Source organism: Podarcis tiliguerta (assembly GCF_965153285.1).
Source record: "Podarcis tiliguerta genome assembly, chromosome: 9".
NCBI lineage: Eukaryota > Metazoa > Chordata > Lepidosauria > Squamata > Lacertidae > Podarcis > Podarcis tiliguerta.
In genome coordinates, this window is record NC_139542.1 from 25918215 (window position 1) to 25931231 (window position 13017).

General features: G+C 42.2%; 1 protein-coding gene and 1 long non-coding RNA gene across 2 annotated transcripts in view; both read right to left on the reverse strand.

The window, feature by feature from the left end:
* LOC310685472 overlaps positions 1-13017 on the reverse strand; it is a 68155-nt gene that overhangs the window by 19474 nt on the left and 35664 nt on the right. The window lies entirely within an intron of this gene.
* Positions 304-13017, reverse strand: part of ARSJ (arylsulfatase family member J) — a 31704-nt gene continuing 18990 nt past the window's right edge. Inside the window, exon 2 of the mRNA XM_083457365.1 lies at positions 304-4331. Within this exon, the coding sequence (XP_083313491.1) occupies positions 2939-4331 (1393 nt within the window). The 3' untranslated portion in view covers positions 304-2938. The remainder of the gene's footprint in view (positions 4332-13017) is intronic.

A 13017-nucleotide genomic window follows, 5' to 3' on the forward strand; every position in this document is an offset into this window, starting at 1 on the left:
AGTTAGAAATTGCTTTATCAAATGTTGTTTATAGATTCATTTTTGTGAAAACAGTAAAATATTCATTTACCAGTGATTTAGGACCAACCACAATTAAGGAACAGAGGCAACTGGCTTTCTACCCATCTTCTGCTTTGTGAGGATAAGGGTGAAGGTTTCTACTGACCAGGGTGAGGTGGAGACAAGTGTCTGCCCAAAACAAAAAGTCCAACTTCCATTTTCATATAAAAATTGCAAAATCTGAAAACTGGGTTGCTGTTGTTTTTTTAAAAAACTGTTACAAAAAAAAGACAACAGAGGCTATTCTGATCATCACCATAAAAATAAACTATTTTTAATAGATACATAAATAAAATGTTTAGAGTTTACCCTTTTTCCATTCCCCCTTCCTCCCTCTTCTTTAAACATCCAAGAGTTTTGCTTCCATAAAGAAAAGTGTGTGACTACACAGCCAGACAACCACTTTAACATGCTTGCAGACAAAACACAGAATGGAAGAATGCACCCAGATAACTCCCCCTCTTACAGTTATTTCTGATTTTACAGTACTTGCAGATATTGCTACATGAAACAACATTCTCCTAGGAATAACAGTGGACTAACAAATGACCCGCAGGAAAACTATGGGAGCAAAAAGTCATTGGTGTGCTGTACCTCAAAATAAATTATGTATGTATTACAAGCTGAAGTATTCCACTTGTTCACCTCGCTAATGCTGCCAAGTTACCAACCTGTCACAGTTGTTACTGTTCTCCCCTTGTCTCAGGCCTCTTCTTCCCTTGCTTAGCTTCCTTCACAAACAGGACCTACTACAGACTGTTGTTTCAGGGTGAGACTACCCATGGATGAGTGAATAGTGAAGGGGTGGGGAACCTACAGCCCTCCAGATATTGTGGCAGACCCACTTCCATTAGGCCCACCAAGCATGGCCAATGAAGTTCAGGGATGATGGGAACTGCAGTCCAACATCATCAAGAGGGTCACAGGTTTCCTCTGTTTGGAACAGTGGGAGCTGGCCTTACATCAGCACCCGGAATGGGAAGTTCTGAAGTCTGGAAACGGAAAGTGAAAATCCTTATCTTGTTTTCCACCACAGGTGTTGGGGTTTGCATAGTGTGGCTAAGGCAGTGGTTTTCAAGCAGTGTGCCATGGCACCCTGGGCTCTGATGCCCTCTTGCATCTCTGCTTCCCAAAGGCTAACACAGCTGTTTATTGCAGCAGCCTTGGTTACAAGCTACCCAGGCAAATGGTGCCTCTGGCTGGCTAGCCCCCTGTGAGGCAGTGTGAGTAGGCAACTCTATTTGGGGTGGGTGGCTGCGGCTGCCCAGAGGACTCCCAAGGAGAGGGGAGAACAAAGGAGTCTCAGGGAATACTCCACAAGGGAGGGTGTTCAAAAAAAGGGTGACATAACTGGCCTCCTGAGCCCCACAGGGGTGCCGCAGAAAGAGTGTAGTTGACCAAAGGAACCGTGGACTCAAAAAGGTTGAAAACCTCTGGGGTAAGGCATTTGCCGAAAACTATTTTCTGACCTCTCTCTCTTCAACAGACGAAGCTGTGAACCATATTTAGACTATGCCCATCCATTCATCAGTTGGACATCCTGAATGAGCTTCTTCTCATTATCAGTTGCAGAACGGCTTGTGTTCATGGATCTTTGCCTTCTCCAATCAACAATGGGACTGGGCTGCATGCCTGGCTCTTTCTGCCACTGGCTACAATCCATACATATAAGCAACCTCTTGCTAAGTCAGTAAGACCTTCTTTTTATATATGCTTCATGGTTGAAGGCTGGCCACTTTAATGCACTCAAATCATTTATTAAAGTGAATAGAGAAAGCCTACTTATCTGAAACTTCGTATGTGCCGAAGTGCACACAGCCTTTTGGATTCAGACAGTTGGTATGCAATCTACCAAGCGCTGCTGGTGCTCAGCAGTAACACCTGGTGAATACCTTTATAAGGCTGCAATTCTGTGCACAATTCTGTGTATATATTGTATGGGATTGTGCGCACATAATCCAGCAAAGAGTTTCAATCTGTAACTCTACATATTTCTGTAATTATAACCATGTATTAGCAGTTTTGTATGTGTGTGCATAGCTTGTTTTTATTGGAAGGAATTGTAGCCTGGCACATTCTGGGAAGGAAAAAATCCTTTCCAGTTGAAAGCTAGGCAAAATTTAATTAGAAGCAGCTTTTTCACAAGTTATTCAGGCTATTTCTGGTAGCTTAATGGCTGGCTGTGCTTCATCAAGATAACATAAGGGGGCAACTCATTTTAATGTTTTATCCCTTTTTTGGTCTTTATTTTCTCCCAGCAATGGAGAATATTTTACCAATATAGCTTTTTACATGGTTATTAAAATAAACAGGTGCATTTGAACACATATCACCATGTGTTCTACAAAGGTAGGGTACAGAGACAGCATAAGACCACAGGGAGTTGCATTATACCAAGTCAGACCTTTGGTCCACCTACCTCAGAATTTTCAGCACTGAGTGGCAGCAGATCTCCATGGCTTTAAGACAGGAGAGTCTCCCAGCCCTACCTGGAGTAGCTGGGGGTAGAACAGAGGATCTTCTGCATGCAACACTTTTGCTCTATCACTGAGCTGCAGCCTTTCCCCTATGGTGTGAGCAATAATGTGTGAGTAACCCTCCACTGTATGGAAGATAAGGTAGTGAGGGCAACTGCATCTGACATATGTATCTGTTGCTACAATACAAGACCAAAGAAAAATGGCACTTCTACTGTGTTGGTATGTCTGCAAATTATAAATTTTGGGGACTGTTTTGCTCTGGTTTAGCAATGGACTCTTGAGCCTAAACAGTTACCTGGAAGTTTAGCTACCACTACATTTGGTAGTCTTTCTCAGTATGTATCCTTAGGATTGCAGCATAAGAAACCATTGCAAAGCACCTTAGGGAACCACTGAAACTATCCACCTGCAAAGCACCTTAGGGAATGTCCTTTTCTTCTGTCAGGTTTCTTCTTGTTTTTATTTTTATTTTGCTTAGTGTCTGCTTTGTTTTTGCTGGGTTTCTTCTTCTTCTCATGCTCCTTGAACCATGGGCCCCAAACGCCTCCATTAAAATTGGGGTTACTCCTGGGGTCCTTAGGTGGGTATCGGACGGGGACAGCAGTCTTGTTGAACTGCGAAAGCCTACGCAACAGCTGCTTTACCACCTCTGGGTACTTACTGGAAAGGTCCACTCGCTCATATGGGTCAGCCGTGATGTTGAACAGCCACACGGTTTTCCCAGCGGTCCATGAAACTCGTTCGTTGTGCCAGCGACTGGGGCCAGCATTACTGAATGACTGCGGAGGGACCCAGTCGCTGTATCCTGGGTTCCCCGTCAATAGTTTCCAGTGGTTCACACGGATCGCTGACTGAATCGCTGTGTTCCATAGTCCAAAGCCAGCTGCCCAGGAACCATTTTTGGCTTTGGTGTAGATAGGATCAATGTTGTGCAAGATATCCATTCTTGGAGACCGCCGGCCTTCACTTATGGTCTCCCACACGTCATAGCCATCCAGTTCAGTGTCCTCATCAATCTGCCCTTCAGCTAACATGATCAGAGTAGGGAACCAGTCTGTTATGTGGATGAGCTCCTTGCATACACACCCCTTGTTTTTAAGCAGAGGGCTATGAACAAAGCCAACTGCTCGGATCCCTCCTTCCCAGTATGTCCCCTTGCTTCCTCTGAGAGGCCAGTTATTTCCACCGGCTGTGGGCTGCCCTCCATTGTCAGATGAGTAAATGATAATGCTATTGTTATAATAACCATACCTCTTTAATGCAAGAGTCACATTGTTGATAGCTTCATCCAAGCATGCCAGCATAGCAGCATACCGACGTCGGTTTATATTATTTATCGATCGGTAACGCTCGTAATACTTGCCTGGTGCCTGAAGTGGAGAATGGACAGCTTGGTATGCAATGTACAAAAATAGGGGTTTCCTGGGGTTATGGGAGGCTAAGATTTGTTGCACTCTTTGTGTGTACATCTGCGTTGAGTACATGCCATTGTCATGATCCCATGCAGCATTGTCATTCTCATACAAGTCGTAGCCGCACATCCGAGGACTGTCGCATTTGTAATGAGTGTAATAATCGCCGCTGCCCAAGAGAGAGCCAAAAAAGGTATCAAACCCTCGCTGTGTTGGCATGCATTCCTTGCGGTAGAAGCCCAAGTGCCATTTGCCAACCATGTGGGTAGAGTAGCCAGCTTCCTTCAGCTTCTGAGGTAGTGTCACATTATCCAGCGGTAAACAGTTAGGCTGAGTGGGCCTTATGACTGAATGCTGAAGACCAGTATGGATTTGATACCTGAATGAGAGAAGAGAGAGAAAAAGACACATTTTAGACAAAGGAGAAAAATGTAAAATGCATATATGCTACAAAGTCAGGACCTGGAGTGCACGGAGTATCATGAAGCACAGGCCTATGCTTGTTTACTTGGAAATAAGTTCCGCTTGGTTCAATGCACAGGAGTAAAGCTTTAAATTGGTGATCTGAGAGATGTCAGGTGGAGATTCTGTGTTGCACACCACAATCCAGGTCTGGCCAAAAATTTATCCATCCCTACTGGCGTCTGTGTTTACCAATTGACGTTGCAAACCAGTATTCATTCATTTATTCATTCATTCATTCATTCATTCATTCTTACTTACTGGCATTTTACCTCACTATTCAACGAGAGAGGGAGAGAGAGAGAGAGAGGCACTCTCAGAGCTGTTCACATGTATCAGTGAGAATACAGTACAGTGGTACCTCAGGTTACAGATGCTTCAGGTTACAGACTCCACTAACTCAGAAGTCGTACCTTGGGTTAAGAACTTTGCTTCAGGATGAGAACAGAAATCATGCGGTGGTGGCACGGTGGCAGCAGGAGGCCCCATTAGCTAAAGTGGTGCTTCAGGTTAAGAACAGTTTCAGGTTATGAACGGACCTCCAGAACGAATTAAGTTCTTAACCCGAGGTACCACTGTACTGGATTCTGAGGCTGGAACTAACTTCCAGTATGTACAGGATTGCATTATGAGGATAGTAATACCTTTTAGATAAATCTACACACTTGTTATCACTATAGCAGTCTAGAAATGGTATCTATAACATATGAAATGTTCTGAAATACAATCAGAGTTTAGGGTAATTGTGGAATTTCTATTAAACGGCAACAACAACATATGTCACCCACATGAATACAAAATAGATTCAACATGACAATTACTAAGTGGTACTGCAAAGCCAAATCAGTAAACACCCGTTTGGCTCAGAAAACAAGGTATTTTTAAGCTGCAGAAGTCTTTCTATTAGTGAGAAAACATACAAAATATTAAGAACTACATAATGCCATGAAGGCTTATGTCTCTCTCACATTTTGACACTACTTATGCATTAACCACTTCATGTTTCCTCTCTCTTCTTTTTTTAAACAAATGCTCATGTTCCTGAAGAAATTAAACAACTACTTGTGGATCTAGAAATACAAGGACACCAGCATATTTTTTTGTTATTTCCAAGTTGACACCCTAATTATTCCAAAGCATGCTTTATTATTTTCCCCCAATGCATGCACTTACTCAAAGGGTGCCTAAATGAAAACTTGTATAGAAAGCGACTATCACGCAATTCTGATGCTCTCTGGAGCGGTGTGATTGCAATTGTGCAGTGGTTGCTCCCTGCAATGTCAGTGACTTCCACAAATGCTTTGATGTTGATGAAATGGTTATGTGCCGGCTACCAATGCCTGCCCCATCAGGGTGTGTGTTCATTCTAATATTATGCACCCCCACAAATTCTAGCCTTACCACATGGGCAGAAGTTGCAAGTTTTGCCAGCAGTTGTACACAAGTTGATTATGAAACTGAATTACGTGTCTTACTAACAAAGGTTGCTTTTGGTATTCAACAGAAGACAAGAAACACGTTGCCTGTTTGCTAAAATCTTAATGGACAATTTATAGTGGCTCCCTAAAGCACTGGATATATGTTAGGTGGGGGGAGTTTAAATTTAAATCTGCAAGCCGAAACAGAAGTATTTTGCTGAATGGACTGAATTCATTACCACAGCTAATTAGACACTATTTATAAAGAACAAGCACACGCTAACCAATGATCTAGTAACAAATCCTACAGTTTTGCAGGCTTTAAGGGCTGTTAAGAGGTGGGTGATTTGTGCTGTATCTGTAATACTGTATAAATTTTGGGCAGTTGTATTTAATTAGATTATTCATTGCCTCAGACCCATCTCTTAGCCAGGACTTTTCGATGATTGTGCTAGTTATGCCGGTTCCACCAATCCAATATAAACTTAGATTAATCTATCATAAGTAGAGGCTTACGTTTATTTAACATAAGGAGAGGTTTACAATATTTATTCAACAATGGTGGAAGCTTGTTTTACATTAATTTCAATGGCACAACTGTTTGTAGAAACAGGACCATAATATTGCTCCCAGATGGATGCAGATGTTAAGCTAGACTATGTTGGTTTCTGTGCACATGGAACTTTAGTTAAAGAAGTGATGCAAACACTAACAAAGTGATGTTTGTTTCTGCCAACCAGACTGCACAAGCTTTTTAACAAATGGCTTTAGGCCTGCACGCAAATCAGTCATGTACAACTGGATGTAAAATTACATCCCAAACCAAGCTGAGATAATGAGTGGTAACACATTTATTACAATGGGGCTTAAGTTTGCTTAACTTGGGCTAGAGTAGCGGCATGCAGGGCAGTATGAGGATTCCTGCATGGGGGCGCCTCATTTGTGCTGCTCAAAATTATGTGCCCCGGACTCTGGCCCCCCTGCCCCCCACATTAAGCCCTGTATGAGACTAAAACTCAGGATTGTGGAATTTGAGCCCCATGTTGGGTGAAAGATTCCTGCGTTCTAGGCTGTTGGACTAGATGACCCTCATGGTCCCTTCCAACACTACAATTCTATGAAATAACAATAGACTCATTTTCAGGAATGCCTTACACCAGGGTTAGGGAACCTTTGGCCCTCCAAATGTTGCTGAACTGCATCTCCCATCAGCTCCAACCAGCATGGCCAATAGTCAAGGCTGATGGGTGTTGAAGTCCAACACCCATCTGGAAAGCCACAGGTTCCACACTCCTGCCACAGACAGATGCCAACCCAATGCCATCAGCCCCTTCCTTTGTATCTCTCAGGATCTCCAATGGGAAGCTGCCTTTTTAAACATGACCAGAGAAAGAACAGAGCTACTTGCCATTGAAGGATGCAAGTTGACAGGAGTGTTTACCTTGAATGCAGAGAAACTTTGCCCATAATCCTTTGTGTGTGCACAGACCTTCACATAGGCATATAATCTGAATGCAGGGGGGGGGGTAGAGGAGGATGGTACAAACTGAAGCAGGTGGGCAGGAAACGGCACCGTTTACTTGGTTTGTACCTGTGAAAGTCAAGATGTGCTTCGAAACTGTATAATGCTTTCTACTGCCCACAGAGCAGAAGCCATTCAATCAGGCTAGCTGAATTGTTTCCATCCCAGCTGGTCATTCAAAGAACTGTAACTCTGATAGGCGCTGGAGATTGCTTTTTTCCCTTCTCTTTGCTTTTCTTTCGCGTGATGTCCATCATATTGCATTCCTGAGGGATTGCTTTTTGTTGTAGTTATTATTATTGATCTGTAAACTGCTTTGAAAGTTGGTAGAAGAGTGGAATTAAAAATACTTTGAAAAGTGACAATATTTATTCCTATCGTACCTTGATACTTAATCAAGATGCTAAACCGAATTCTTCCAGGCTGTGTATTTTAAACAAATGTTTACTAAACTCCCACTGTTTTATCAACCCAGCAACTCCAGGAGAACACGAAAACTTCCAATGTAATAATCATGAAGCTTTGCTCAAGCAGGAGTTGTATCAGTCACTTTAATGCTTTGCTGGGGAATCTTCTATGCCAGGGATGTCCAACCAGTAGATTGTGATCTACCAGTAGATCCCCAGCTGATCCTGATAGATTGCGGAATCCTTATTGTGTACAAAAAGTTACGGGGGGAAAGCTTACAAACTCTGTGCAATCCCCCCCCCAAAGGTCAAAAACACTCCTCCTCCCTCCAATGACAATGGGTAGATCACTGCCAGCTTTTTTATACTGGGAGTAGATCGCAGTCTCTTGGGAGTTGGACATGCCTGTTCTATGCCACGGTATAAGGAGGCATAGCCCAATACTGGCAGGAATATGTTTATTTATTTAGAGCTCTTCAGCCAAAAAGGCTCCCATGCAATCTTACATACAATCAATAAAAATAAGACCCTGCCTAGATGCTTACAATCTCAAACATCAATCATCATCATTATTATTAATTTATCATTGATTTTTATTGGGTTTTTAAAATAAATGCTGTAATTATTTGCTTTTAACTTTACAGGTACTTTTTAATATCTCTTGCAAACTGCATCCTTCCTACTGAGGCAGCCTGATGGAATAGCTGCTGTCAGGGGACTCTTGAGGGAGAGGGAGTTCTGATGGAGCTGGTCTTTCAGCAGAACGGGATGAAATGAGCCCTGCTTCCTAACTCTGAGGATGCTGCGCATTCCCTGCTAAATGCAAAGCTCTCTGGGAGCATCAGAGCCCAATGGAGCTCTGGATGACAGCCTATTTCATCTGCTATCACTGTGACTACATAAATGGCAATGACAGCATAACAGATGGAAAGCATGTGTATGTGGCTATTGTTTTATTTGCTCTAAGTTCTGGCACAGTTGTAAAACTGAAGCTAATGTTCTCAGCCTTACCATTAATATTGTTCACTTTCTGAAAGGAAAAACCCTGATTGCACAATCAGCTTTCTTAACTTATATTAAATCTATACAGATGGAACACACACACACATGCACACAAAAGAGAAAGTTGGATAGAACCTAACCTTTGCTTGCCACGCAGACCCACTTCCCCTGAAAACTGAACTCTGAATAAAAGCAGATTCCTCTCTGTCCAATGTGAGCATATGCAACTTGAGAAACAAAAGCTTGGGTTATGAAGTCCTTGTACTGTGAACTCATGAATAGAAAGCCTCATAAAATGAAGGCTGGCATGTCTAAAGTAATTTAAAAGAACCCCCGTTTCCTTAATTATCAACATATGTGCCTGCAGGTAGGCCATTTGGGCAGATATGCATCTTTTTAGCAAAATGCAGGCCTGTCATCATTCCACAACATGACTGACAACAATGCTCAAGGGAAACTGGCATGGAAGCCACACAAGTGCTATGAGCACCAGAACCATTCTTTGTATTAGCCTTCCCCAACCTACTACCTTCCAATGGTAGTATGCCCAATGGTCAGTGATGGTGGGAGCTGTAGTCTAAAATATGTGGAGGGTTAGGAAAAGCTGTTTTATATCCAAGACTACTTCAATGCTGTTATAAACACCAAAGTCTACTAGCTTCCTTTAGAGAAGGAGTATCCTCCTAATAGACTTGCCAACTGGTTCATTGGAGCTAAAGATTCCTGCATTGCAGAGGGCTGGACTAGATGACCCTTGGGGTACCTTCCAACTCTATGATTCTAAGATAACAAACTTTAGGCTTCCCGTGATTTGAAAAGAGACCTTCCAATGCCACCTTTGTTCTGGTTTGTTTTATTTTTATTAGTGTATTATTCCCATGTATTCATGCAGATTTATGGTGCAGCCACACTTGGAATACTGTGTACATTTTTTGGTCACATTTAAAAAGATCGCTGCAGATATGGAAAAGGATCAGAAAAAGGGGCAACCAAAATGGTCAAAGGGCTGGAGCAACTGACCAATGAAGAAAGGAGCATTTTGGGACATGTCAGAGGACCTTTTTGGCTGACTGCTAAGTGGCAAAACAGACAAGATATACTTTATATGCATGATCATTGTGGTTTTACTTAAACTGCTCCTGCTTTAATAATGTAACCATTACTGGCAATGGCCAAGTATGCCTTTTGCCTAGTCTTGAAAGACAGCAGTAACCCTCCCTACTGATCTGGGATCTAGCAACCATCCACCACCCTCCCTAAAGAGAGTCTGTTCCAATGAGTTCTGTGCTGCTTGAAGTTTACATCTGGTATAAAGAAAACTGCCTAATCGTGTCAAGGGAATTACCAGAAGCATCAGAGGCTTTGTGTGCCTCTCAAACATAATCTCATACTTTGGGATGGGCTGAGGCTCAGTCACAGAGCGCATGTTTTTAATGCAAAAGGTCTTTGGCTCAATCCTCAGCATCTCAGCGTAGGGAAGGAGAGAAAACTTCATGACCCACTCTCGGTCAATGTGGACTAAAGAGACCAATGGTCTGACTTGGCATCAGGCAGCTCCCCGTGATCCTAACCCAAGGCGCTGGGTATTACCAGTCTTCTAACAGTCCTTACCCATAATTCATTCCTTTCCCACTACTGCTGAAAGCAGCCCTTTAAGCAGCTCCTTGGTCTCCATCACACAAGTCTGACAAGGGCTTGCTCAGCAGACGATCTCTGGTCTTGGGAATTCACTCTCTCTGATTTGCTAAAGTATGAACACATGAATTTCCCACAAACTATTTAAGACTTCACTAAGCATGCTTTCCATTACTGGGGATTGGCATGGGAAAATTTTAGGTTGTATATTTTTAATCTCCATTTTCAGCATATTTGATATTGTTAGCTATTGGATGTTGGAGGGTTTGTTTTTGTTTTTTTTACTCTAAGCCTACAAACGGGGCTGGTTAGAAATTCAAATTAATACGCAAATGCCTCTGGAGGCATTCTGACTGAAATAATGAATGAGCCAATAGCGACAACTTCATAATTTATAGACAGGATAGAAGTAATTACCAAGCATGCATGTGAATGTTTTGATGAAATATCCCAGGGGTGAAATGTGTAGCTTAATTAATTTTTTTTAAAAAAAAATTATAATTACATTTTAGAAGCCACAGTAGTAGTGTATATTCTGTGGCTGTGTACACACTCCCATTTACTTTGCATCCAGAACATTCTCCACTGCTGGTTTGAGTAGTGGTGGACATAGCAATATCTATCCTGTTGTTTATTGAGAACTATTGTATTCTGATGAATTTTCCCTTAAACCAGATTGCATCAATTTTTTTGCAAGGGGGGGGGGCGTGACCTAGCTGTGCTTTTAGGCAGTATTGTGCATTTTAATTTCTTAAAATGCAGATCTTAAAATTCCTAAATTGGGAGGGGTCTTGAGAGGACACATGGAAAGCAGGGGCTGGGGGCTGGTATGGCCCATGGATTGTCCCCCTCTGATCTAAATGAACAGAAAGTTTTGCTGCCTAAGAAACAGGGCCCCGCTGTGTTTTTTTAATCCTGACTTGCCCTTGCCATATTGAGTCGTTCTGCAAATAAGGAAGTCAAAGTAAGCTTTCCTTCGAAGGTCTAAAAATATATGCGATTGTCACAAAATAATAAAGGTTTATGCACCAGATTATGGTGTCCACATAAAGCCTTTGTACTTTCAGTATGAAATGTTGCGTATACTCTTGGCAGCCTAATAAAAGAAGATGCTATTGCAACAACAGGTACCCAAGGTTGAATTCATGCCAGAAATTAGTTCATAATCTTCTAAGAGAAACTAAGTTTTGCTTCCAAGAATGAACAGCTTCAATGTGAATAGAAGGGTGTGTGTCTTTAATACTCAGTGTGACAAATGTGTATGCTGGGTTTTAACCAACATCCATGCTTTTCATGAAATTAAAGTCAAAGCATGCCTGACAGGCTGCCTTGTACTGAGTTAGATGAGTTATCCAGCTGGCTCAGAACTGACTGCTTGGTGTTGTCTACATTGACTAACAATGGCTCTCAGAGGCCTTTCACAGTCCTACCAGGAGATGCAAGGGACTTAACGTGGATTTCCCAATGAGCTACAGCTCTTCCCCGACAGTAAGCCAGGACATGCGCCTAATCACACTTTAACACACATGTCTGCATGTGTAACTGTGGAAGCATGATATTTTGAAGTCTTTTATCCAGAAGCATTCCACACCATGGGGGAGACTGCATTATGCCTTTATATCTAGCATTAGTTTGGGCTCCTAAAACCCTTCCAATATGGTTCAAAAGTAGAAGTTTCTTTATGGGTTTCCTTAAGGTTCCTAACCAGCCCAAGGAAAAATAACAAACATGGATAGAGGCAAGGGAACTGAGAAGAGGAGGTAAAGGTGTTATTGGTTATGTGAAGGCTCCATGAAGTTGAGTAGGCTAGAAGCCTGACTGAGAAAACTGAACCATGGAACAGCTTTGAAACAAAACACATCATGGTTTATTGTGGGAAGACTTGGTTTCCTGAGCGAACAAGATACCCAAGGAATAGGGTGGTAAGGTTAGGGCTAGGGGAGGGGCAGAGTGCTTCGTAACAAAAGGTAGGCTGCTAGTCAGGAGGTACAATATTATAAGTTTCATTGGGTAGTCTTAGGAGCCAATTCTCAGAAAACGCGCTACTCCATCCATTATCAATTAATTTACCTACAGGATGGCCCACAGTGGTGCTCATTTCAAACAAAGTCAAGGAATGAACAGTCCAAATTTTTCAGGGGCTAGACTGACAGAACAAGTGATTTGGAAAGTCCTTTCAGATTCATTGCCTTGAGCTGCAAACATTCTGGAAACTAAGTTTTATATTTTAGTAGCTGGGAGAGATAGATAGAAAAATGGGAGCAACTGCTGCTTTAAAAGATGAAAACACCCAGGCAGATTAACCAATCTTAGGGTCAGTCACAATTTGTACAATTTTTAGTTCCAGCTATCCAACTCAAGCTCACTGAGAACATAAACTGCAACCCAAAGCCCTCGCCAATATATCACTTAACAGCTTTTAACTAAACTCAATGCAAGTCTTTCTGGCTGAAAAGCTCTTTGTCACAAGGTGAGCAAAAAGCAAGCACCTTCAGCAAGCAACAGTTGGGGACCCCAGAAACATCAAAGGAATACAAGACAACCTAGTTGCAATGAATTCAACTGACATTAACTTTGGCCATCAATTAACCTTCCCTTCCCAGATTTTTCCAGGTGTCC